The sequence below is a fragment of the Alosa pseudoharengus genome, unplaced genomic scaffold, assembly GCF_046254945.1.
Source record: "Alosa pseudoharengus isolate Yale_2024_CS ecotype anadromous, Long Island Sound unplaced genomic scaffold, YU_APseudo_1.1 YU_APseudo_1.1_scf_16, whole genome shotgun sequence".
Classification (NCBI taxonomy): domain Eukaryota; kingdom Metazoa; phylum Chordata; class Actinopteri; order Clupeiformes; family Clupeidae; genus Alosa; species Alosa pseudoharengus.
In genome coordinates this window covers 38,356,505-38,384,437 of record NW_027468630.1, presented here as the reverse complement: position 1 = coordinate 38,384,437, position 27,933 = coordinate 38,356,505, and the positions used below count along the sequence as shown (strand labels likewise).

Genomic DNA, 27,933 nt, shown 5'->3' with positions numbered 1-27,933 from the left:
GGAGCAGGTAGGCTATGTGTGACATGCCATGCTGACGATGATTATTATGATGACTTATTAATTGCGATAAGGTAGCCTAATGATAACGTAAGGCCGTGCTGTGATTATAATAACAAATAGCGCAACTTAAATGTTCTAAATGAATGCATTGCAAACCCGGAGAGCAAAAGAGTGTCAAATCGATGTTAATTGTTGGTCAGATTGATCAGTTTCCGTCAGACGCCCAAAATTCAACATCGATGGCATGAGTGGTGGTTGGTCTCTCAAAGTAGAGCGTCGAAAGGGTTCTATCTTGTAAGTCATATTCATGCACAAGCCAACTAATATACAGTATCCTATACGACAGGCTACTGGAAGACATTAAGGATAATTAGTTAATGTAGCTATAATGTTCCAAAATGTACCAGCAATGTAGTATAGCCTACAGGAATAAAATATTTCCAGCAACAGCCCTGTTTATTTTGTGTTGTTTCAGTTGTCCTACAGTGATAACTGGTATAAATTACATTAATGTCTAAGACAATCTGGGTAATTTAACTCTTTACACATAGGCTTCAGTAATGTTTGGTGCTGCTGTCAATTGTAGCCTATTGAATAATTAGGGCCCGAGCACCGAAGGGCGCAAGGCCCTATTGTTTTTGTAAGGATTATTATTATTAGGGCCCGAGCACCGAAGGGCGCAAGGCCCTATTGTTTTTGTAAGGATTATTATTAGGGCCCGAGAGGTGCGAAGCCCTATTGTTTTTGGAAAGATTATTAGGGCCCGAGCACCGACGGTGCGCGAGGCCGGGACGGCCGAGATGTTCCTGATTATAAATTGTAAAGCTTTTTTTTGATATGTTGTAATTTGACGAAATGGCGAAATTATTAATTTTAATACCCTTCCACATAAACAATAAATGTGTCATAATTCACCATGCATGGCTTGAAATGTTTTATATTTCACAGGTCATTGAAGACCATGTTAATGATAATATTTACATGGCCATAATTCATGTTTGGCGTAGCGCCACCAACTGGCAACAGAAAGAATGACAATTACACTGATGTCACATGATCAATTTTAACATACTGCTCCTAGACGGTTTGTCAGATTCATGTGAAATTTGGAAAACATTATGCCAAGATGTCGCTGATGTTAAATTGTGAAGGGATTTTTGATATGTTATATATTTGATATGATTTTAATATCTCACCACATAAAGAGGAAATGTGTCATAAATCACAGTTCATTGAATGAATGGTCTGAAACTTCTCAGGTTAATAGATATCATGATTATGATGATATCCAGACACCCAATGGGCCTGCCTGGCATAGCGTCACCACCTGGCCAAGCAGGAAATGTGCCAGAAATGGACAATGCCTTAAGTGATTGATCTGAAACTTTATACAATATTGGATATCATTATTGTGATGATATTCACATGCGTAATTCACAGGCTTAGCAAAGCGCCACCTTCTGGCCAAGCAGGAAATGTGCCAGAAATGCTCTATGCTTTGATTAAATGGTCTGAAATTTCTCAGGTTAATATATATTATGATTATGATGACACCCAATGGGCCTGCCTTGCATTACGCCCCCACCTGGCCAAGCGAGTGAATGTGGCAGAAAATAAAATACAAAAACAAATAGCACACGCATCAAATATGTACATTTCACAAACGCACCACGTCGGTGCTTTGTTGGATTCCGACATGTCACGGGTTGCGGCCCGCAGGTGCTCGGGCCCGCCATTGCCGCTTGCAGCTATATTTTGAAATTATACTTTGAATTCAAGCAGAAACTCTTCTTTGATAATTGCTTGTTAGCCTACTTGAATATGGAGATCATGTGCTCCATGGCTACCTCTGATCAGTCAGAGTGATAGCCAATGAGGCCTACATCACTTTCAGTGCTCCTTGACAGTTGAACATATATGCATAGTTAAGGAGGGTAATGCAAATATTTTGTATTTAATTAGGTGTGCCCGACCGATTTGAGGGCCGCTTGGGCCAAATATGCCAGGGCCGATTTTTGGTCCCAGTCCGCCCCTGATATTACACAAAACTATAAAATGATCTAAACTTCATTCACTCTTGGTGAATAGATCAGGACAGACTTGCGGAACAGGCTGCAGGTCAACAGTCTGACAGCCTGCATGAAGATAAGCATTAATGGTCCAATAGTAATACAGTGCAATTACCAAAGGGCCCTTGAAATGATCTTTGTAAAGCCAAGGAGGATGGCTTGTAACAATGCTAGTTGTCAGCTCTGCCATAAGTAGTGACTGATCACATTTGCACATTTTGTTGTTTTGCACTTTATTTTGCACTTGTTCTATAGTTTGTAATAGTCTTTGTTAAAATTGCACAAATTACACAAATATGTTGTATAGTTTGTTTGGTGTTGTTACTTTGTTAACTGTTATTTTGAGAAGCTGGTTATTTATTTAATATGTAGTGTTTAATACATAATTGTTAAATATACAGAGTCTGTAGTGTATCGCACAAACAAGACGCCAACACACCCCCCCCCCCCCCCGCTCGGATGGCAACCGATACCAGACCCCCCCCCCACCTACGACCTACCACCTTGACTAACACATTTCCTGCGGGAAACCCTGCAGACTCACACCCCTAAACAACAGTATAGCATAGTGTTTATTTCTTGCTAGATTTTGACAAATCTAAGCAAAACATGTTTAAACAAATGACATTTCAATTCAATCGCCAGCCGTAACAAGTGCCATCTGCTATCTTTCTTTACTTTTCACAGCTGTTTCTGAGCTGTTAAAGCTGTTAATGAGATGCGGCACAGATTAGTGTGTAATAGGCAGCCTAATTTTGATCATGATCACAAAAACCTCAGTCCTCAGTTGATCAACTTTTAAAGTAATTCATAGATTGTATGCCACTCCTTACAGACTTTATGGAATGGGACAGCTCCTAATTGTACTTTATGTTTGAATTCTTCTGTAGGGACAGTTTTGCAGGTTCTGGGAATGTGCTAAAGTGAACACTTTTTATGGACTCGTGTGACATTATGGGGAATATACTCTGGACTACCATCCCCTCTGTGTGTGTGGCGCAAAGAAGACTGAGTAGCCATATTGACAATCTATCTGTTGCTCACTAAAGGACTGTGGCACAATTGAAACTGGTGCATTAGTTAGTTCTGCTAAGTTTGTTATCATCACTAGAAATTGGACCGACTAATCTACACAAAGAAGTTTTGGCAAGACCGCTATAGCCATTATGCAATGGTTATATTATGGATCAGTATGCTATATCTTATGTTATGTATGTGTGCCTCATGTGGATGAACTTATGAAATTTGACATGCAAACTTTGAGCCTTCACATTACAACATATTGGCACAAACATCTAGCAATGTTGGAATTTCACAATGGTGGAATTTCACAAAATTGAGACTTGGGACCAAAATAGCTTATTCCATGACCGCTGGGGTTTTATGTGCACAGGTGCATCGTTGTCTCCAGAATGGATTCCCAAAAAATGTAGAAAGACACATTTAGCTGGCCTATAACCTAAACATTGTCAAGAAATGACCCTTTTTTTGATGGAGAACATCTGCATCTGCATGGTCTGTTTATCATTGTTTTTGGATATCTACAGAATGTGTACCTGCTACCTCAGATGGCCTTGCTGATGGTGGACAGTGAGAACTTCAGTTCACCGGAATGCTGTTTCCAACAGAAAAAGGGTAGGAGCCAATATAGTTTGTGGAAGGGGACATGTTTAAATCCTTGCAAATAGCAAACTTGAACTACAGCACGTAAGAACTGTGATTTTCTTTTTTTTGGTCTCAGGGTTAATACTGTAGATGTGCAACAATAAAATGCTACAAATTATGCAGACAACTCTTATTTGTGTCATATAAATATGAAAACAGAATCCTTGAGTGGTCCAGTTTTACATTTTTAAGGTAATAAATTGGAGAAACAGCCTGTGTGTTGGTTGACAAATGCATGTGTGTTGGTTTTCATTGATTAAAGATACAGAGATAACATTCATGAGTCTCTGCTGCTGGTTCTCTGGATCCAGGGATAACGCTTATTGCAATTTCTCTTATTGAATTTCTGGCACTCCAACATTGTGGAGACAGTTCTGATAGTAGGCAGCGCTGTTGATTGTGCCATATAAGGTAGGAGGTTGAATAGCTTTTCTCACTCTGTAATTTATGTTTAATGTGCAAGTTGAACTTAGATAGACTTTCAGGGTCGCAAGTTGAAATGGTCTTCTAGGTATTGTTGGCATATTCAGTCAATACAGCACAGCATGCCATTTTTAGATTAACACAACAGTTAGATCCAATTGAACAGTTTATTCATTTTTGATTGGATGAGGCATTCCATAGGCGATTTTGGACCAAGTAGTTACAGGAACTCAGTTATAGGAACAGTCCACTTCTAAATCAGTTATTCTAACTACTCTCCCCCAAAACCGTTTTAGTGGGTTTGATCCAGCAAGCCCACTATTGTTCTTCTTAAGTTTACTTATTATTAGTGGGTTTGATCCAGCAAGCCCACTATTGTTCTTCTTAAGTTTACTTATTATTAGTGGGTTTGATCCAGCAAGCCCACTATTGTTCTTCTTAAGTTTTCTTTATTAGTGGGTTTGATCCAGCAAGACCACAGCATGGCTTTTAGTGGGTTTGATCCAGCAAGACCACAGCATGGCTAAAAGCCATGCTGTGGGCTTGCGGAGCAAGCCCACTATTGTTCTTCTTAAGTTTACTTTATTTATTAGTGGGTTTGATCCAGCAAGACCACTATTGTTCTTCTTAAGTTTACTTTATTAGTGGGTTTGATCCAGCAAGACCACAGCATGGCTGAAAGCCATGCTGTGGGCTATTGTTCTTCTTAAGTTTACTTTATTTATTATTCCTTTTCACCCACTTTTTGGCCGAACTACTGCTCCTAGACCGTTTGAGCTATTGACGCGGTTCGAACTCCAAAAATTCAGGCCCGAACCGGTGTAACTTGCTTGTTGCTTTCGTGTCGCTGGCCCTTGTCGTTTTCGCGTTATTCCCGTTTTTCAGCGTTTTTCGGCCCCATTGAAATGAATGGCGGAATGTTCAGAATTCAAATTTCAATTGTGACATCACAGCTCTAATTGCTTAAGCTTGCACCTGGCAGAGTTCTGAGCCATCTGGCAGAGCTCTAATGGGCTGGGCTGGGCTGTCTGTGTATATGAAGGTGTGTGCATGTAACTTTTGACCCGAATGTCCGATTTTCATAAATGAGGTACCGTTGGAATCCTTGGATGAGGCCGAGTTCCATGCCCCTGATCAAACCCACTCTTGCAGTTCCTCGGAACCGCAATTCTAGTTTAATTTGCATTCGCACTGGCCAAGTGGCCATAGGAACTGGTAGGAGGGTGTAAGGAGTGACTTAAGCACGCCAACGGTGTTTATAGCGTCATCGCTTGCTACGGGGTTTAAAATACGCATCCACTCGCCTCGTCAAATGCGAGTAAATTAACTAACTAGCCTACATTTTGAAATTATTTGAATGACCCTCAGTCTCTACTGTCACTTCAATCAAATCCTGATGCTGCACACGTTTTGCTTTTTTTTGCTGTGGAAATCAGCTGTGATAGAGCAAACAAGCATGCTGGTTAAAAGTAGCCCAATGTTAGTCATCAGATTCATTTGGGAAATGGATTTATTCCGGAGAGCTCATCAATGTTTGATGTTCTTGGCACCGAAGTCATAAATAACATCTGTTATTTTAGTAGAATTGTTGCTGTGTCATAGGCTAGTGTAACAGAGGTCGTAATTCGTCCGCCGCTCACGGCCCTCGAACCCGCCACCTCAACACACACCGGCATGGGAGTTGAACGCTCTAACCACGGAGCTAAAAGCCTAGGCTTCCAACTCAGCGGTTAGAAGCATTCTTAAGGTTAGGGGTGTGAGGATTTACACATGCAACTAGCATGCTAGCTCAGTTTGCCTCCGTGTATGATTAACATGGAAGTGTTCTGACTAGCTTCTATCGCACTAAATTGGAGAAATGAGGAAACTGTCCGATGTCCTATAGTGCCGTATAGGCCTACATAACTTCAAATTAGTCTCTATTTTTTTATGAGCAGTACCTTCTTCCTCCACTCGCTCAGCCTTGTAGGCTACTGCACTTAAGGAACGAGGGATTACATATGATGTAAAATATCACAATGTTAAAACTGATAATGTAGAGATAAGTCAAGTCAAGTCAGATTTATTTATAAAGCGCATTTAACATGCACATAGTGCAATCCAAAACGCTCCACAAACAAGACACATAACAACAAGACAAAAGATGCCGGATGGAGCGGCATAGTCGCCAGCGTACCCGTGACACCAAGACATACAAGACAGACAACAAAACAAATAAACAAATAAAAAAAAGAAAATATAGAAAAAGTGATGTTAAAATTAGTCCAATTTCCAAACCAGCTGAAAATGTCCAAGGGCAATGATGATCCGTGAAAACTGCGCACAGAGCTTTGTCTTTACAACCGATGCAATGCCAACAAAGTTCTTTAGCAACTGACCAACCCAGTGAATTCACTGGCAGTCTGGAGATAACGTTAACGTTAGAAGCTAGGCCTGCTAGACTGCAGTCTGGAGATGATGGAAGCACAGTCCAAAGTACTGAGCGATCGTGTAGATCCGCAATTCGGTGGACTTAACAGCGACTTTGTTGCTCCGTGAGAATGCAGCTCTTCACCGTTAACGTTAGTTTGCAGTTGCCAAGGCAGCTCGCAGGTCAGCAACAGCTCGGCGGGCACGGTAGATCTTTCGCAGAGTAGAGCCTAGGTCCGGCTGTCCCGAGAGATCCACTCGACCAGACAGTGAAGTGCACTGTTCACGGATGGATGGAAGGATGTCAGAGGCCCAGTTAGTCTGCAGTTGGCATGGCAGCTCGCAGGTCAGCAACAGCTCGGCGGCCACGGCAGATCTTTCGCAGAGTAGCCTAGGTCCAGCTGTCCAGAGAGATCCCCTCGACCAGACAGTGAAGTGCTGCACCGCTCACGGATAGATGGAAGGATGTCCGATGCCCAGCTAGGGCAAAAGCTAGCCATAGCAAGCTCCCATAGGTGCAATGGTTTTGCTTAGGTAGACATGGTTGTTGCAATGCTAAATAAAGCTGTTGCTATGATGGTTGCTAGGTTAATCTCATTGGTTGCTATATTGGTTGCTAGGTTGTTAACTCTGAAAGTAGTTGCTAGTCTGTTGCTAAGGTACTGTACTTGAGGTGGTTGCTATGCTGGTTGCTAGGTTAATCATGTTGGTTGCTAGGTTTTAACTGTGAAAGTGGTTGCTATGCTGGTTGCTAGGTTAATCATGTTGGTTGATATGTTGGTTGCTAGGTTTTAACTGTGAATGTGGTTGCTAGGCTGTTGCTAAAGTACTTGATGTTGTTGCCAGGTTGTTCCTAGGGTATCCATGGTGGCTACTATGAGAAATAAAGGATTTCTACAGTATAGTGGTTTGCTAGTATGATCATGTTGGTTGCTATCGAAACTGAGAGACATGCTTCATTTCAAAGATTCAATTGCTTTTAGTTTCTAATTCTCAGGTAAGATGTTCTGTGTAAGCACAGCCTAAATATTTTAATTGGACTTTTAATTGATCTATCCCCTTTTGACCCAGTATTGATAAAGGTGACGTTTCATCTGGGAATAGCAACCATTCGATTGTTTCAGAAGAGTAAGGGGAGGGGAGACTTCACTACATTGATGTTAGTGTAAACCCTTGCCCCATTAATGTCCCTTTATTTGTCTCATAATGTGTGTGTACTTGGCTGCTTTAGCTGTTGAAACTAGCAACTCGAGCCAGGTAAAACCGTTTGTTTTCGCTTTTTTTCATACCAACAGTACTTGGTGACCTTGAGAAACAGATCTATATGAAAAAAAATTCTGGTTGCAATAGGTGCTAGCGAAGTACATAACAGAATGTAAATAACAGACAGAACTTTGAGTTTTGCTGGGCATATTTCTTGGTGGCAGTGACATGTTCACTGCAGTTAAGTTTATTGTCTATGATGACTAGTCCAGGGGGTGGATTTGATGTGTGAATAACCAGAGGGGTATTTCACACAGACTATATATTATTTATTGTCTTTATCACCAAATTTCTTGAAAACATCTGTGTGAAAACATCCCTCCATTTTCAGTCAACTGCTGCAATATTATTCATCAAATGTCCATCAACAAAAGAACCGAGCAACAACTATTAATAACTATAAAATAACTAGGCTATAATTAAAATGATAACTGTGATGCAAACTTCACCTTTGGTCTGTGTGGAAATAGAAAAAGGCATGAGTTCAACTTCGTTATGGACTTTAGGCTACAGGAAGAAATGGTGGGAAACAGGTTAGGCTACAAACAGGATTTATACTGTTCCTTCACAATTAGACACACACACACAGTGTTGTCATTTAAGGACTTTGTTGATGTTGTACAGCACTTGTTATGACATTTTGAGTCTGTTAGCAGTAGGGCTGTAATGATATGCAAAACCAAAATCAGGACACTCAGATCCACAAACCTGTTGCGGTGTGAGAAGGCAGAATCGCGACACACCCCTTCCAGTGTTTCCCCCAGAATTTTGCAGTAGAGGTGTGAATAGTCACTGATTTTCTAATTCGATTCGATTGCGATTATCATGTCTTCGATTCGATTCCTCGATGCATCACAATGCGTCAAATACATTTTTCTATTAAAACCATATAGGATATTTGACTTGACGGAATGCATTAAGATACTGTATAGTTGAATACAATATAGTTTTCTATATTACTTCATATGGTCATGTTTTCATCCAAAAGTACAAGTAGTAAGATAGAATCTTTTTTTATACAAAGTCTGAAAACAGCAGACAGTCAACAAATTACAGCATTTCCTGAGTATGACAAACTTCACATGGAACATCTATTTTCATATCATCAAACAATGTAAACAGAAATGTTTTTAGGCCTACATTTAGCCAAAACATCTTTACAATTTAATGTAAACACTAATTATCATATGTCTACAGAAATCAATTTTACATGTTCTACATATAATTACATAGCCCTCAGTGTTGCACGGTTTGCCCAAAATGAAGCAGTCGCCCACGGTTACGAGTCATAAAAAAAATATTTTAATGATATTCGGGTCATTTGCGGGCGGGTCCATTCAAATTGTATATATTTAAAAAATACTTAAAGTATCACAAGAAAGCTAACAATATTAAACTCATAATTGATTTCCAAATATATCATTGGTTGCAGCATTGCCACAAAGTCAAAGCTAAAAGTGGGCCTATGACAGCCGCATCTGTCATTGGCTGAATGACTGGCGCGAAGATGCAGCACGAGCTCCGCAGGTGCTTGCTTGAGGATAGAGATGGAGGTGGTAAGGGAGAAGCTGAAGACTGGGGAGTGGAAACTCCAAAAACACACCGATAGAAAGAGCAAAGTGTGGGAATCGTTTGCAGAGGTTGTTAAAGAGGACGACATGAGTGCTGGCTTTGTCATGTGCTCTTCATGCGATACAATTTACACATTTGATAGCCACAAAACTGGCACGACAAACATGGCCCGACATAAATGCGGTACTGGTAAGCCTTCCCAGCCTAATAGAGTAACATCACCCAGACCTCAAACCATAGATGCCTTTATGCGCGCTGACCACAAGAAAATTCCACTCCAAGTTAAGAGCAAATTTGTTGATGATTGCGTGGACTTCTGTTGTACAGACCTGCGTCCCTTTGATATTTTTTTCGGGGAAAGGTTTTACTAAAGTGGCCCAGGGTCTCATCAACGTTGGAGCACGTTATGGATCAGTCGACGCAAATGCAGTCATTCCACATAGGCAGACGGTGTGTGATCGAGCTAAAAAACAGGCCATGGTCGAGAAGGAGGCCTGATCCGAGGTTCTGAAGTCAGCGCTTCGTGACAGCGGGGGGATTGCAATAACAACTGACATGTGGATTGATGAACAGGAGGTCCTACACTGTTTTGACTTGCCATTATGTAAAAGGAGATTGGAAGCTGGCAAGTCGTGTTATGTGCACAGTGGAATTTGATTCCACAATGCCCAAAACAGCAATCAACATCCACGAACAGATTAATGACGAGCTATCTTCATATGGAATCTCATTTGATCAAGTGGTGCTCGTGAGTGACCAGGGTTCTAACATAAAAGCCGCCCTCAAAAATTATCATTGGATTCCATGCTCAGTCTAGGTTCTGAACACAGTCCTGAAACATACATTCAGTGGATCTGACATTAAAGAGGTCACAGAAATGATGGACGCGTGTAAGGGCATTGTCAAATATCTGAAAAAGGCCAGTGCGACCACAACTCTACCATATGCCTTAGTTCAAGAATGTGAGACTCGCTGGAACAGTAAAATAGACATACTGATATCTGTGAGTAAGCAATATAGGGACATTTACGAGTAACTTGAAAGCAGGGGACAGTCTGAGCGCATGGAAGGTGTTTTATCAAAACACGCTCACGTCCGTGATAGATTTTTTGAAAACTTTCAAGAAAGCATGGAGGAGTTGCAGGGAGAGGACTACCCCACATTGCATTTGGTGATGCTGTGGTTTTACAAACAGGGCGCACACTGCCAACCAGTCTTTGGAGACCCAGAGTATATGGTTATGCTCCGTAGGCGCGCATTTGCTCTACTCCATGAAAAGTTAATCATCACAGACACGCACAAAATCGCACTCTTCCTCTGCCCCCGGTTCAAAAGTCTCAGAATGATGACCCAGAATGAAAGGACAAATGTCCACAGCATCATTGGCGACCTCATACACCCTGTCTCTGAAGCAGAGGACTCTCCTGAGATTCCGACTACGAGCACTTCAGCACCACGAAGATCTACAGGCGAGGGTAAGTGGCTGCGTTATTATTGATGAATGGGGTATTTGAGTTTGAGGCTTGTAAATTACATTATTGACAAAGGTTATGATTTATTGACATTATTGACAAAGATTATGTCTTCCATAGACGTCACTGGAAGTCAGAGAGAGAAAAGACCCAGAGTGGACTTTGCAGAATGGGCCGATGATTCCTGTGCTGATGTAGGCCTACAGGATGAATTGGAGAGGTACCATGCAGCGCACTTTACACCGCATGACTGTGATGAGGACCGGTTGCTTGAATTTTGGGAGAGACAGGCGCACACCTTCCCGAGGCTCCATGCATTGGCAAGGAGGATCCCTCTGCATTCCAGCTTCAAGTGCAGCCAGTCGGCGCACATTCAGCTCTTCAGGCCGTGTCATCGAGGCTAGAAGAAACCGCCTCAACCCAGAGACAGTTGACGCAATATTATTTCTCCACAGCGCGAGGAAAGCTAAAAAAGAGTAGGCCTAGGCTACTGTAGCATATTTAATTTTCTTATCATGGGCCTATCATGCAGCGTGCACTGCTATCTTTTGTGTTTATCTTCTGTGTTAGGCTATCAGCTTATTTTGACCAACAGTCGGCACCTTTTAGTTTCCTTTTTAAGCCCAGCTAAGCTTGTGTAGGTTCTAGTTTTATGAATATATTTTGTGAATATTTGTATTTCTGCACATTGTAGCCTATAGGACTAGGTCTTAGGCTACTTGTTTTGGTCCGTTGATGAAGACGTTAATAAAGAGTTTCTTAGAAAAATTCTATGCCTGCATTTTTTGCTTAGGAGAGCTTCAATTAGGCATTCATGTGACGAACAGCTGTAACAAAATTTGTAGTGGAAAATCCTTAATTATTTTAAATGTTGAGTCATATAATTTTTGGGTGAATGCTGAAGCGGGACAAAAAAAGACTAAACGCTCCCAACTCCTGAGCAATTATTATACTGTATAACTTGAATAGGCCTGCTTTGTTTTAAATGCATATGTCTCTTGGAAACCAGTTTTGCGTAGCTCAATAACGCTACGATTAAGTTAATCAAGAGCATAGACTAGTTTTTACAATAAGCGGGTCGGGAAGCGGGTCGGGTACAGTATTTTAATAAAAAAAATTTGCGGTCGATTTGCGGTTGGGTTAGTTGAAAACTTCGTGGCGGGGTGGGTCGATCATCCACGGACCCGCGCATCACTGATAGCCCTGTTACACAGCATATTATAGGTTACATATACTGTATTGCCTGATGAAAGTTGTGTGTAAGATCTGCTCCAGTGAAATTCATGTGAATGAATAGATAGGCAATATAGTCAAAGAATAGTTAAAAGGTAAAGATCATAATGAAAAGAAAACATAAAACACAAGGTAAAATAATTAAAAAATAAAGGATAATTAGTAAGCAAAAAACAGGCAAAGGCAAAAGTAGTAAAAAAAGTAATAAAAGATAAAGTAGAAATATAGCTGCAAGCAGCAATGTGGGGGCCAAGCAAATAAGCAGAAGTTGGGATTGGACTGGACTATACTAAGATAGACTAGACAAGGCTGGACTGGACTGGATTGAATTGGACTGGATTGGACTGGATTGGATTGGATTGGATTGGATTGGACTGGACTATATTGGGATTGGGATTGCAGAGATATGAGCCTACTTCATGTGATTGTTGATTGGATTGGATTTAATTAGACTGGACTGGACTGGATTGGATTGGACTGGACTGGATTGGATTTGATTGGACTGGATTGGGATTGCTGAGATATGAGAATGCATCATGTGATTGTGGATTGGATTGAATTGGACTGGACTGGATTGGATTGGATTGGATTGTACTGGACTGGATTGGATTGGACTGGACTGGACTGGATTGGATTTGATTGGACTGGATTGGGATTGCTGAGATATGAGCCTACTTCATGTGATTGTTGATTGGATTGGATTGAATTGGACTGGATTGGATTGGAATGGACAGGATTGGATTGGATTTGGATTGCTGAGATATGAGCCTACTTCATGTGATTGTTGATTGGATTGGATTGAATTGGATTGGATTGGATTGGACTGGACTGGATTAGGATTGCAGAGATATGAGCCTGGAGCTTGGAATGGACTGGATTGGATTTGGATTGCTGAGATATGAGCCTACTTCATGTGATTGTTGATTGGATTGGATTTAATTGGACTGGATTGGATTGGACTGGACTGGATTGGATTTGATTGGACTGGATTGGGATTGCTGAGATATGAGACTACTTCATGTGATTGTTGATTGGATTGGATTGAATTGGACTGGATTGGATTGTACTGGACTGGATTGGATTGGATTGGACTGGATTGGACTGGACTGGATTAGATTTGTTTGGACAGGATTGGGATTGCTAAAATATGAGCCTACTTCATGTGATTGTTGATTGGATTGGATTGAATTGGACTGGATTGAGATTGGACTGGACTGAATTGGACAGGACTGGATTGGATTGGATTGGAATGGACTGGACTAGATTGGATTGGGATTGCTGAGATATGAGCCTACTTCATGTGATTGTTGATTGGATTGAATTGGACTGGACTGGATTGGATTGGATTGGACTGGATTGGACTGGACTGGATTAGATTTGTTTGGACAGGATTGGGATTGCTGAGATATGAGCCTACTTCATGTGATTGTTGATTTGATTGGATTGAATTGGACTGGATTGGGATTGGACTGGACTGAATTGGACAGGACTGGATTGGATTGGACTAGATTGGACTGGACTGGATTAGATTTGTTTGGACAGGATTGGGATTGCTGAGATATGAACCTACTTCATGTGATTGTTGATTGGATTGGATTGAATTGGACTGGACTGGACTGGACTGGACTGGATTGGATTGTACTGGACTGGATTGGATTGGATTGGACTGGACTGGATTGGACTGGACTGGATTAGATTTGATTGGACTGGATTGGGATTGCTGAGATATGAGCCTACTTCATGTGATTGTTGATTGGATTGGATTGAATTGGACTGGATTGGATTGGATTGGGATTGGACTAGACTGAATTGGACAGGACTGGATTGGATTGGACTGGATTGGATAGGGATTGCTGAGATATGAGCCTACTTCAAGTGATTGTAGTTTGGATTGGATTGAATTGGACTGGATTGGATTGGATTGGATTGGGATTGGACTGGACTGAATTGGACAGATTTGGATTGGAATGGACTGGATTGGATTTGGATTGCTGAGATATGAGCCTACTTCATGTGATTGTTGATTGGATTGGATTGGATTGAATTGGACTGGACTGGACTGGATTAGATTTGATTGGACTGGATTGGGATTGCTGAGATATGAGCCTACTTCATGTGATTGTTGATTGGATTGGATTTAATTGGATTGGATTGGGATTGGATTGGATTTGGATTGTTGAGATATGAGCCTACTTCATGTGATTGTTGATTGGATTGGATTGGGATTGGGTCTTGAGTCCATGTACAAAGTTAGGTTTCAATCCATGAAAGCGTTAGTAAGATATGAGCCTAATTCATGTCATAGTTTTCCCTAGTGGTCAAAAGACACCAAATGTATTGTAGCTATTCAGGATGTGTTCATGAGTCCACGTACCAAGTTTGGCGTTGATACGAGAAAGTCTTGCTAATTATAGCACCCCTAGTGGTCAAAAGTCACCAAATTTATTGTGCGTCCTCAGGTTGTGACCATGAGCCCACGTACCAAGTTTGAGGTTGATATGAGAACGTATTGCTAATTATAGCGCCCCTAGTGGTCAAAGTACACCAAATGTATTGTGTGTCCTCAGGATGGGGTCCCAAGTCCATGTACCAAGTTTGGTTTTGGTACGTGAAAGTGTTGCTGAGATAGGAGCTAACTTCCTGTAACTCTAGCACCCCCCTAGTGGTCGAAGGTCACCAAATTGATTGTGTGTCCTCAGGATGGGGTCCCAAGTCCATATACCAAGTTTGGTTTTGATATGTGAAAGTGTTGCTGAGATATGAGCCTACTTCCTGTGATTATAGCGCCCCCATAGTGGTTAAAAGTCACCAAATTTATTGAGCCTTGTCCTAATTGGGTCCTGAGCCCATGCACTGAATTTGGTTTTGATACGTAAAAGCTTGGCTGAGATAACAGTTCACTTCCTGTTTGGCGACTTTGCCACCAATTTCAATTGGTCGTCACGGCTGACTTGTTTTGAATAAAGGTCCAAAGAGCAATGCGTCTGTGGGGCATGGTCTGAAGATCATCTGTGCCAAGTTTCGTGAAAATTGGATGAAATTTGTAACCTGTGAAAACTTTTAAGTGTTTTTGATGAAATCCAATATGGCGGTCCAATCAATTATGTTAATGTCAAAAGTTGATATGTGTCAGCCTAAGGACCTCCCAAAGTATTAACAGAGATCACTAATATGTTTTAATTTCAAACACATCACCCCATAGAGGCCAAAATGTAGTTTTGTTAATTATAGCACCACCTGGAGGTCAAAAGTCATCAAATTTGTTGAGCCTTCTCCTAATTGGGTCCTGAGCCCATGTAGTGAGTTTGGTTTTGATATGTGAAAGCCTTGCTGAGATCTGAGTTCACTTCCTGTTTGGCGGCTTCGCCACCAATTTTGATTGGTCGTGACTGGCGACAAGTTGTGAGTATGGGTGTCAAAGGCAATGCAATTGTGAGGCATGGTCTGAAGATCATCTGTGCCAAGTTTCGTGAAAATTGGATGAAGTTTGTGACCTATGAAAAGTGTTTTTGATGAAATCCAATATGGCGGAGGTCCAATATGGCGGAAAGTAACGTAATAGGAGTTAGTGAACTCAGGTCGGTCCAGGGGTTCCAACTGTTTATGGATGTTCAAAATTGGACATACGGTTCAAAAGTTAAGTGCATGGATGCAACGCCAACTTTGACCCATTGGTGGCGCTAGACTGCCTGGGGTTCAGACTTGAAAATTTGTGAAATGGAATATGGGAATGTATGGAATGAATGTGCGAAATTTAACAACTTTTTACTGTACGGTTCTATGGGCTGCCATAGACTTCAATGGCAGCGGAAAGATGTGTAATAATAATACATATAACCGCAAGCGGTGATTTACGGGCTCCGAGCAAAACGAACATGAGGTAGCATAGCTTTTTAGTTTTACATATGCTTTGATTGTTTGGGCACAGTTGTTCAAAAGAAATGTGATAGGATTTCGGTTATCGGATTTCAGTTACCGGATTTCGGCTATCGGATTGGATCAAATCTTGAAAATGGGTTGTTCAAAAGGAAAAAAGGATCCTGATATTGGATTAGATCACATAATCTATTCTTGGTTTTGATCTGGATAAAACCTTTGTGTTGTTCAAAACTTTTGAGTTAGATTGGAATAAATTTGATCCATAAAATTAGGATTACCCTGTGCTGTAATGTTATAGTGTGCTAACCTCCACAACCCAACAGTATTCTAACAATACTTGATTCTACAGGACTATTTATTTGTTGTGGATAAGATGAAGGGTTTGATAATGGAAGGCAGTGTTTCCCACAGAATTGAATTTATTTGTGGTGGTGGGTTCTGTGTCGGAGTCAATAAGATAAACAGCCTATAATTATACAGTTATACTTGCCTTTCACTACAAGTCCATATTGACAAGTAGCTGTAATGTTGTAATGTTATAGTGTGCTAACCTCCACAACTCAACAGCATTCTATTCTAGTATGCTAACCTCCACAACCCAACAGTATTTGAACACTAATGCTTCAGGTGGGATTTGAACGCTCAACCTAAGGATGACCAGTACAAGGCATTATCCCACTAAGCCACTGTCAATCCTACATCTTTGCCAGTCACATTCACATGGTGAAAATGTGTATTGGTAAACACACAAGAAAAACTCCAAGTATACATTTGACAATAAAATGAAGGGCTTTCCTGAAAGAGTACACCTGAAAACTTTTGGATATTCTGGGGCAATTAGACATTTATAGAGAAGAACAGTAATGGATGAAATATAAATACGATAGACTTAATGATGAAGGAAAAATAGTAAACAAAGAAGTTCCCCTATATGTCATAGAGTGTGTCGGCATTCTGATTCTTGGCAACTAATGAGTGTGAATGTTAATTGCCTGATGTCATTCAGGTGCTGTTCAATGGTGTGACTCTTCAATAACCAATAGCATGTGCATCTTGAGCCTAAAGCTCTAGCAGGATTCAAACTCTCAACCTAACAAACACCAGCACTAGGCATCATCCCTCTGAGCCACTAACAATCCGACATATTAGGCAGTCACATTCACATGGTGAAAATGTGTGTTGGTAAACACACAAGAAAAACTCCAAGTATACATTTGACAATAAAATGAAGGGCTTTCCTGAAAGAGTACACCTGAAAACCTTTGGATATTCTGGGGCAATTAGACATTTATAGAGAAGAACAGTAATGGATGAAATATAAATACGATAGACTTAATGATGAAGGAAAAATAGTAAACAAAGAAGTTCCCCTATATGTCTTAGAGTGTGTCGGCATTCTGATTCTTGGCAACTAATGAGTGTGAATGTTAATTGCCTGATGTCATTCAGGTGCTGTTCAATGGTGTCAATCTTCAATAACCAATAGCATGTGCATCTTGAGCCCAAAGCTCTAGCAGGATTCAAACTCTCAACCTAACAAACACCAGCACTAGGCATCATCCCTCTGAGCCACTAACAATCCGACATATTAGGCAGTCACATTCACATGGTGAAAATGTGTGTTGGTAAACACACAAGAAAAACTCCAAGTATACATTTGACAATAAAATGAAGGGCTTTCCTGAAAGAGTACACCTGAAAACCTTTGGATATTCTGGGGCAATTAGACATTTATAGAGAAGAACAGTAATGGGTGAAATATAAATACGATAGACTTAATGATGAAGGAAAAATAGTAAACAAAGAAGTTCCCCTATATGTCATAGAGTGTGTCGGCATTCTGATTCTTGGCAACTAATGAGTGTGAATGTTAATTGCCTGATGTCATTCAGGTGCTGTTCAATGGTGTGACTCTTCAATAACCAATAGCATGTGCATCTTGAGCCTAAAGCTCTAGCAGGATTCAAACTCTCAACCTAACAAACACCAGCACTAGGCATCATCCCTCTGAGCCACTAACAATCCGACATATTAGGCAGTCACATTCACATGGTGAAAATGTGTGTTGGTAAACACACAAGAAAAACTCCAAGTATACATTTGACAATAAAATGAAGGGCTTTCCTGAAAGAGTACACCTGAAAACCTTTGGATATTCTGGGGCAATTAGACATTTATAGAGAAGAACAGTAATGGATGAAATATAAATACGATAGACTTAATGATGAAGGAAAAATAGTAAACAAAGAAGTTCCCCTATATGTCTTAGAGTGTGTCGGCATTCTGATTCTTGGCAACTAATGAGTGTGAATGTTAATTGCCTGATGTCATTCAGGTGCTGTTCAATGGTGTCAATCTTCAATAACCAATAGCATGTGCATCTTGAGCCCAAAGCTCTAGCAGGATTCAAACTCTCAACCTAACAAACACCAGCACTAGGCATCATCCCTCTGAGCCACTAACAATCCGACATATTAGGCAGTCACATTCACATGGTGAAAATGTGTGTTGGTAAACACACAAGAAAAACTCCAAGTATACATTTGACAATAAAATGAAGGGCTTTCCTGAAAGAGTACACCTGAAAACCTTTGGATATTCTGGGGCAATTAGACATTTATAGAGAAGAACAGTAATGGGTGAAATATAAATACGATAGACTTAATGATGAAGGAAAAATAGTAAACAAAGAAGTTCCCCTATATGTCTTAGAGTGTGTCGGCATTCTGATTCTTGGCAACTAATGAGTGTGAATGTTAATTGCCTGATGTCATTCAGGTGCTGTTCAATGGTGTCAATCTTCAATAACCAATAGCATGTGCATCTTGAGCCCAAAGCTCTAGCAGGATTCAAACTCTCAACCTAAAAAACACCAGCACAAGGCATTATCCCACTGAGCCACTGACAATCACACACATTCAGCAGTCACATTCAAATGGTGAAAATGTGTGTTGGTAAACACACAAGAAAAACTCCAAGTATACATTTGACAATAAAATGAAGGGCTTTCCTGAAAGAGTACACCTGAAAACTTTTGGATATTCTGGGGCAATTAGACATTTGTAGAGAAGAACAGTAATGGATGAAATATAAATACGATAGACTTAATGATGAAGGAAAAATAGTAAACAAAGAAGTTCCCCTATATGCCATAGAGTGTGTCAGCATTCTGATTCTTGGCAACTAATGAGTGTGAATGTTAATTGCCTGATGTCATTCAGGTGCTGTTCAATGGTGTGAATCTTCAATAACCAATAGCATGTGCATCTTGAGCCTAAAGCTCTAGCAGGCTTTGAACTCTCAACCTAACAAACACCAGCACTAGGCATTATCCCACTGAGCCACTGACAATCCTACATATTAGGCAGTCATATTCACATGGTGAAAATGTGTGTTGGCAAACACACAACATCAAGAAAATTCCTAACATACATTTGACAATAGAATTAAGGGCTTTATAAAAAAAGAGTACAGATCTGAAAATGTGCACTGTTAATGGTATCCACCTAATGATGGTTGTATGCTTGTTATCCAAGAAAAAAAATACTCATATAGGAATATAGGTGATATAGGATAAATGGGCTGAGTGGTCGAACTTTATTGGCCTATATCTCTGAAATGGAACAACATATCCAAATTATTTTGACTTTTGTGAGGCTTGGTCTAAACATTGTCTGTGAGAATTTTGGTGAAGATTCGATTATTTTTGAAGAGTGTGAAACTTTTTATAATGTTTGGCTTTTCCATGAAATTGTGGCAAAAGTAAACATTTGTAGACCATAAGACCAGGGCCAAAAAGATGCATCTGAGTTTAGAGATTAATATTATGAAAGAATTTTGAGTCTAGGTCAATCTGGTAAGGAGAAATAAGCATAATTAACTTTTTTTTCCAATAGCGCCACCTTTGGGTGCAGTACCCCAAATTTTGGGTTATGGGTAGAGGGGGGTACTGGTAACCATACCTGAAAATTTCAAGAGTTTTGGAGTTACGGTTTAGGCTGCAGTATGACTTTTACAGAATTTTGGCAAAAAATGAACGGTACAGAAACAATAGGGGTCCTGCAGCTACGCTGCTCGGACCCCTAATAAGAAAAGGTAGAATCACTATGGGTTGCCGCGCAGCTTCGCTGCTTGGCCCCCAATAAGAAAAGGTAGAATCACTATGGGTTGCCGCGCAGCTTCGCTGCTTGGCCCCCAATAATTATCAAGGCAGATTCAGAATTTGTAACTTGGCACAGTTAGCAAAAAGCATCTGAGAACAGTTTGGTCTTAAGTCTAGATTTAAAACTGGCTACAGTTGGGGCCTTTTTGATGTCATCCGAAAGTTGATTCCACAGCTGAGCCGCATAGCAGCTAAAAGCTGCTTCACCATGTTTAGTTCTAACAGTAGGTTTTACTAGCAGGTTTTTCACCTGGGACCTGAGAGGACGAGAAGGTGTGTACTGCTGAAGCATGTCTGACAGGTATTTAGGTCCTGCTCCATTTACTGATTTATAAACAAGCAATAGAGCTTTAAAGTCAATTCTGTGACTTACTGGAAGCCAGTGCAAGGACTTAAGAATTGGAGTAATGTGGTCAGTTCTTTTAGTTTTTGTTAGAATCCTAGCTGCTGCATTTTGTATCATCTGAAGCTGTTTAATAGTCTTTTTAGGAAGGCCTGTGAACAGTCCATTGCAGTAATCAACCCTGCTGGAGATAAATGCATGAATGAGTTTTTCTAAGTCATATTTTGACATCAGCCCTCTGAGTAAGTATGGCAATATTTTTGAGGTGGTAAAAAGCTGATTTAGTTGTCGCTTTCATGTGGCTGTTGAAATTTAGATCACTGTCAATTAATACACCAAGATTTTTAACTGTATCCTTTGCCTTCAACCCTTTTGTGTCAAGGAGAGTGGCAACCCTAAGTCTTTCCTCCTTTTTACCAAATATAATTACTTCAGTTTTTTCTTTGTTCAGCTGAAGAAAATTTTGAGACATCCAGGTGTTGATTTGTTCTATACACTGACACATAGTTTCAAGAGGACCATAGTCGTTTGCTGACAGAGCTAAGTAAATTTGTGTGTCATCTGCATAGCTATGATATGAAATCAAGTTATTTTGGATGATTTGTCCAAGTGGGAGCGTATAGAGGTTGAATAATAGTGGCCCTAAGATCGACCCCTGGGGAACACCACAGGTCAAGGATGTTGGTGTTGAGGTACAGTTTCCAATGGCAACAAAGAAGCTCCTTTCTTGTAGATATGATTTTAGCCAGCTGATAACTATGCCTGTAAATCCAACCCAGTGTTCTAGTCTGTGTAGTAAAATATTGTGATCAACAGTGTCAAATGCTGCACTAAGGTCCAGTAGCACCAGGACTGATGTTTTACCTGAATCTGTGTTTAGGCGTATGTCATTGGAAACTTTAATGAATGCTGTTTCAGTGCTGTGATTTGCCCGAAAACCAGACTGAAAGTAATCAAAATACCCATTTGATGTTAGGAAGGTGGTTAATTGATTAAATAATTTTCGAAAATAATAATTTTCAATAATTTTGCCAATAAAAGGTAGATTGGATATGGGCCTGTAATTGTTTAGCATGGAGGCATCCAGGTTATTCTTCTTGAGAAGTGGCTTTACAACAGCTGTTTTCAGTGACTTAGGAAAAGTGCCAGACAGCAGTGGTAGAGGTAATGCACTCCATCTGCAAACTGCCAAAAAACTCACTGAAGAAGAAGAACAGGCCAGCGAACCCTTCTTCTTTTTTGGCAGTTTGCAAACGGAGTGCATTACCACCATCTGCTTAGGTGTAATGGCAAGTGTACCCTGTAGCCTCGTTCTGGCCGCCGGGTGAATAAGGCGAATACCGATGTTTTTCAAGACACAAAAGGGCCTGTACTAAAGAGAAAAGCTAAAAGTTAAACACATATTGGGAAACTGAACAGTCCAACCAGTAGACTATGATAAGTAGCCTAGTTGGCTAGCTTTAGTACCTAGGCTATAATCTGCATAATGTGTGTTGATGTATGATATCAATATCATATATTGTGTATTAATATGTTATCACCCGGGGAGAAGAAATACTCTTTTCTGATTGGCTGGTGGGGTGGCTATTAATTCTGAATAACAGGACACGATGGGCTTTTCTCAATATGTGTTCTTTTCTATACTTGTATTCTCATGAACTTGAAAATCGTTCTGAAACGTCATCAATCACCGCCGAAGTACTGTTCCAATTCACAAGTTCGCATTTATTCAAGAACGCATAACATTCCCGGAAGTGTTCTCGAATCGTTGGTTTTATCAAGGATGCATCGGGTGGTGACTGGTGGATTGAAGATTCCACAATGCATTACGTCAGCTCAGCCGTGACACTCACATAAGAGAAATGGCAGCATTGATACATAATAGGCCTACCTATCATAATTGCTGCTACAATCCGATCCATGTTTAGGCTATATACGGTAGGCTACAGGCTTCACAACTAACGTTAATCATACTGTCACTTAAACTGCAAACTTCAAACGTTGTTCCTGCCATCGGAAAGTGAATATATTCTTATTAGGCTAATATTTAATAAAAAAATCAATGAGAAACAAACTTAAAGGAACCATATGTAACATTGTGGCCAAAACTGGTACTACAATCACTTTCAAATTACTGTAGAGCGTTGTATCCCCTCCCCCTCCCCCCTGACTCGAGGTTGGCAACCCAGATGCCGAAACACTACTGACTTTGTGATTAGTAGATAGGTGGAGGGTGGCGCATCAGGCCAAAACACAACATGACATGACAAAACACAACATCAACATCAGTTGAGGGCTGCAAATTCACTTTTTAAATGACAAATATCCTGGCCGGACTACTGTTGTCAGTGATATAAGTATTTGAAATGAACATAATTTCTTAATGTCTAGTGACATATCAGGGCCATTTTATGATTAAATGAAATACATTTCTTACATATGGTTCCTTTAAACAAGCTGGTGAATTATATATTTTATTGTAAATGTCAGAAATACTGGGTAGACCAATAGAGCAATAGGTAAATGACTAGACTCCAGGGCTGTTCCGAGAGAAGCTGCCACTGGCAAGAACGCGGCTGTCTCAAACTGCAAATTGAGCGTCCTGTGTCCTCGCGTTCTCCAGAGTCTGGACTCACGATCTTAACTTTTCAAGTTCGAACTTTCAAGAACGGGAGACCGTTCTTTAGCGTACTTTGTATTGAGAAAAGCCCTATCTATGCTTATGAATGGTAACTATAACAACCATAGTAGGACGACGGTTGCAGCGCTCTAGAATCTTTGGTTGCAGGCTTCGCAACAATGGAATTAACTGTAAACAAGCTAACTGGGCCAACGAAAGTTGTACAACAAGTTGAACTAGTGAGCTGCTTTTTAAACGGAACCGCGTGTTTCCTTTGCTTTACAGTGGCAACCGGGTGATAAGCGGGATAACGGCCTTCGAGGTGTGTCCAGTTATACGGAATTAATGGACTCGGCAACTCTGCTGCGCATCGGGGAGTTTTTTGCTCTCGCCCTTGTCCATTAATTCCGTATAACAGGACACCTCGGCGGCCGTTATCCCTTACATATGGGTCATTCCACGTCCATTCCGGTGGTAGTGTAGTGGTTAAGGAGCTGGGCTAGCGTGCAGTAGCCTGAAAGTTGTCGGTTCAATTCCCGGCTTCCACCGCTGTGCCCTTGAGCAAGACACTTAACCCCAAGTTGCTCCGGGGACAATGTGAGTTACCACAGGTTACTCTATACAACCACAGGTGGCACTGTGGTAACTCTACACAAAACATATTGATCTCAATGGTGCATTTTGCCCATGTCCAGGGTGGAAAATAAAATAGGAAGATTTGCATAAGACAAGTCAAATTGGTGTCTTTAAAAAGAAAGGATCATGGAGAGGGAAGGAAATAATATAAAAAAAATCTTTGTATATTCCCACAAGGTGTTAAGGCGCTCTGAAAATGAGAACCAAAATTATTTTTCAGACTTGTGAGGTCTGCTGTTTATACCCTGAAGGAATTTATGTTCTGTTCATTGCTTTTTGTGAGAGTGTTTCTACTTATCTCAATAAGGGAAATAAATCAAGAGCCTATGTTGAGTACAAAGTAGGTCTTCTGAAGGCCTAAACAGAGCCCAGCCAAAAACTCCAATAAAATTTTGATCAACTTTGAGGGACAGCTATGACCATGCAGGATCATCCAGACCAAATGTGACTATTTTGATACCTACTATTCCTATTTATGTACCAGCATGCAACATTTGAGCCTCCTACATGGTTTAGTTCTTGTGCTATGGGCTTGTGAACTTTGACAAAAAAAAGAGGCCGAACAAAATCGACACCCCCCTCCCCCTGTAAAACTGGCTGTATCTTGGAAAGTATTGATCTTACATAAAAGTCATTTTACAGTGTGTCTCCTGGATAACATAGGTACATAGGTAAATTTTTCTGAATTTTTTGAGACCTAATTGCGTGGGCCCTGGTTGAATTGACATGGAATGACCCATATTGTACAGTTGTGCAGTACAATATTACTGCACAACAGTACGCTTGTACAGAAGTGCATACTATGAATGCCATATAATAGAATGTGTAAATGAAACCGTGTATACCGGTAATTTATTTTTCAATTAAATCTATCTGTACAATTATATCTTTGTGTGCATAGAGAAATGGTGATTGATGAAGTGTGGTTATTTTCTTGCTTTATTTCAGCACGTCGGAACAACAGTGAAGATCCCGATTTTGTAGGACTTTTAAAGCGCTTGTTGCCAGATAACTGTGACATCATTGGGATTGCCACTCCAGGGATTGTATGTAAGGGTCATGCTTTCATTTTCTTCAGATATGAAGTTTTATTTTTCAGATATAAACCAAACCTCGATGAATGTCCTGTGGAAGAGAGTCATTTCAAAAATTAACTTAATACAAGCAATTGATACAGCAATCACTCCGCCCAAGTAGCAGCTGCTTTGCTAAGGTTCATCTGGGTTCTCCCAAGCTAGGAAACCACTGCATTCTTTCATCATCGGAATTCATTACAACTACCAAGTTATGCACCAGGTTCTCCAGTGGGAAGCCGCCACTGCCCGATTATTACATGGTGCCTGTTTTTCTGGAATTTACAACTTTGCTGGTGAAAATACAGACCACTGTAACATTTCTTAGTCACGTCATGGTCAAAGAATATGGCTGTTCTGTGCAGTAGCGTTTTAAAAGTGTTTGTCATGTCCAGCCACTTACTACCATATTTCTATATTCGCACAATAGCTAATGCTCAAACTGTAGGGGGGGGGGGGGGCAGCAGTTAGACAGCATCTAGACAGCATCTACATTGTTTGGTTTTGTATGTATATTTGCAGTGACCCCTGTAGGCTCCCCCAATGCTCCACCAGAGGAGCATGAAGATGGAGAGGCTGGTTTTGCACTCTTACTTCCCCACATAGAAGGGGTTAGAATCAGACCGTTTCACTTCTGCAAGCACACTTTGAACAACAGAGCTCTAGAGCATGCAGGTACATGCATGACACACATATACCCAAACCACAGACATACATGCATGCACCCTTATATCAATTGTTACAAGCTCATCAGTGATGTGTCTTTGTGTCTCTAGGTCTTGTTGGCAACCCTGACTTGAAAGTAGTGCTCCTGTTTGGATATATGGCATTTAAGTCTGGAGCCTCTCGTTTCCTGAATCAGCTGCTGGAACCACTCTCACACACCAACGCCTTGATTGCAGGTGGCCATGTGGAGAAGGCTTTCTGCCCAAACAGAGACTGGTGTGTACAAAATAATAGATGACTAGGGCTGTCACTTGCACAAAAACTATCATGTCCAAAAAATACAAATAGCTGAGGTCATAGCCCTCAAGACATTCTGGTGAATAACACACCCAGTGAAAAAGGATGCTTATTCCACAAGAGCAAACAGGTAAAATAAGAACTAAAAAATGTATTTATTCAAAATTTGAAATGTTGAAACCAGAGCTGCTTACTTCCCTGTATTTAATTTGATTTAAACATGGTAACCGTTAAGCATTAACAGTTCAAAAGTAGGGCTGTCAAGTGATTGAAGAAATCGAATCGCTATTAAAGTAAAGTAAGTTACACAGTGCATTATATAACACATTTTTATGTGCAGAGTGCAACCCAAAGTGCTCAAACACAGAGGGGTAGATTAACTAACACTAACGCAGTTTGCGCTGCGTCTGTTTATGCGAGTTCGGTATTATCGCACATTGTGCTTCCTCATTGTGCGCCGTATCAAACCAGCAGCTTTTCTGGTAACTAACCTTTCTCCGCCCTCTACCACAATTTACGAGCATCCACAACTGAACGGCATACTTCAATCACAAGTGCAGTTGAATGAAGTTCGCTGATGACAACATTAAAATTAATCAAACGTTAGTTCGTTCATAGCGATCATGAAACATTAATACAATACATGATAAGATGTCAACAAGCTGGGAGATAATGAAGAGCAGTTGCTCTACTCAAACTACTTGTGGTAGGCTATGGAAGATTGGTCAAATCTAGCAAGTAGGCAAGTTAAGTGGATAACTTGAAAGTGAAAGTAAGACGTTCAAAAGCCCAACGAAAATTAAGGTTGCTTTGGACTGAATGCATATGCATAACACGGGAAAAGGCAATTTGCCCTTTTCAGCTCCTGCAACAGGCAGTTTGCAGTTTTACCCAACTGCGGCCTTTTTGACAATTGAATTGATTGAGGAGGTGTGTCCTCGCTAGCGTACCAATAACCCAGCACACTTATTTTAAATATTTATAATAAATAATAATAAAATGAAAATAGACAATTCAAAAAAGAATTTACAAAACACACACACACACAAAACAATAAATCATGCACATTTGTCCAAACAGGCTGGAGCTCTGGAAGCATGGGTCATCTGTTGTTTTCCGGGAAGCACTTTAAGCCAGCCAGCAGATCCGATCAGATCAGCAGTTCAGCTAATCTCTAAAAGTGACCGATCCTCCATCGCTAGTATGAAATCATCCACACTTTCATCCACACCAGTCGCTTGTTAAGGCATCTAGCTAGCATGAACGCTCAGCAACGGGTCGGTAACTCATTAGATCCCACAGAGGCAAGACACCTCCAGTCAAGTTCAGAGCGATCTCTCTGACCAGACACTGAGGGGGCAGCTCTGAATCAGCAATCAGTCGGAATTCACGAAGGCAAAGATCATACACACAGTTCACAGTCCAATGCAGTCTAGCCAAGACCCCTCACTCAAATGGATGCTAATGTTAAGGTAGTTAACGTTACGCTGATGCAGACTGATTATGTTACTACGACAGACACCAGGAAAGAACGCATGAACATAAAGCAAATATGTCTAACTTAAAAGTATTGCTGTCAAACGATTAAACATTTTAATCACGATTAATCGCTGAATTCCTATAGTTAATCACGATTAATCACATATTTTATCGCATGATTAAAATTCTATTATTTTGCATTTCTGAACTTTCCAGGAGTCCATGTTAACAATATAGCAATTATTGTGTATCTTGATTAGGATTCAAATGAAAGCAAAGCAAGTTACTTCATTAACTTAAGGCGTAGGTCTATTTGATTATTTCAAATCAAATAAAAAAAAAAAGTGCAGCAGACCTGAGGCAACACAATATATTCTTCAGAAATATAGCTAATAAAGGACATAACAAACATAAAATATTACATTCATTATCTTTGAAGTTCAGTTGAAAATAAGGAACTTTTCGACATGAGTGCACTGCCATTTTATAGGCCTACAGTCTATGGTGCACTGTCACTTGCCACACACATCAGCGCCGAAGTTTTTAACACGCAAACACTGGATGAACAATGGATTTTATGGAGCGGCGTCGACCAAATATAACTGAATCGTGATTTACACGGCGGCAAAGTGTGCTGGTGTGCAGAGTTGTATTAAAAAGAATGGAATCTAA

The 27,933-nt window shown here is 40.5% G+C and overlaps 1 protein-coding gene across 1 annotated transcript in view; it reads left to right on the top strand.

Moving 5' to 3' along the window:
• fbxo22 (F-box protein 22) overlaps positions 1-27,933 on the top strand; it is a 72,093-nt gene that overhangs the window by 37,584 nt on the left and 6,576 nt on the right. Inside the window, exons 3-6 of the mRNA XM_076287954.1 lie at positions 3,617-3,704; positions 24,695-24,796; positions 25,342-25,494; positions 25,596-25,761. Coding sequence (XP_076144069.1) covers positions 3,617-3,704; positions 24,695-24,796; positions 25,342-25,494; positions 25,596-25,761 — 509 coding nt within the window. The remainder of the gene's footprint in view (positions 1-3,616; positions 3,705-24,694; positions 24,797-25,341; positions 25,495-25,595; positions 25,762-27,933) is intronic.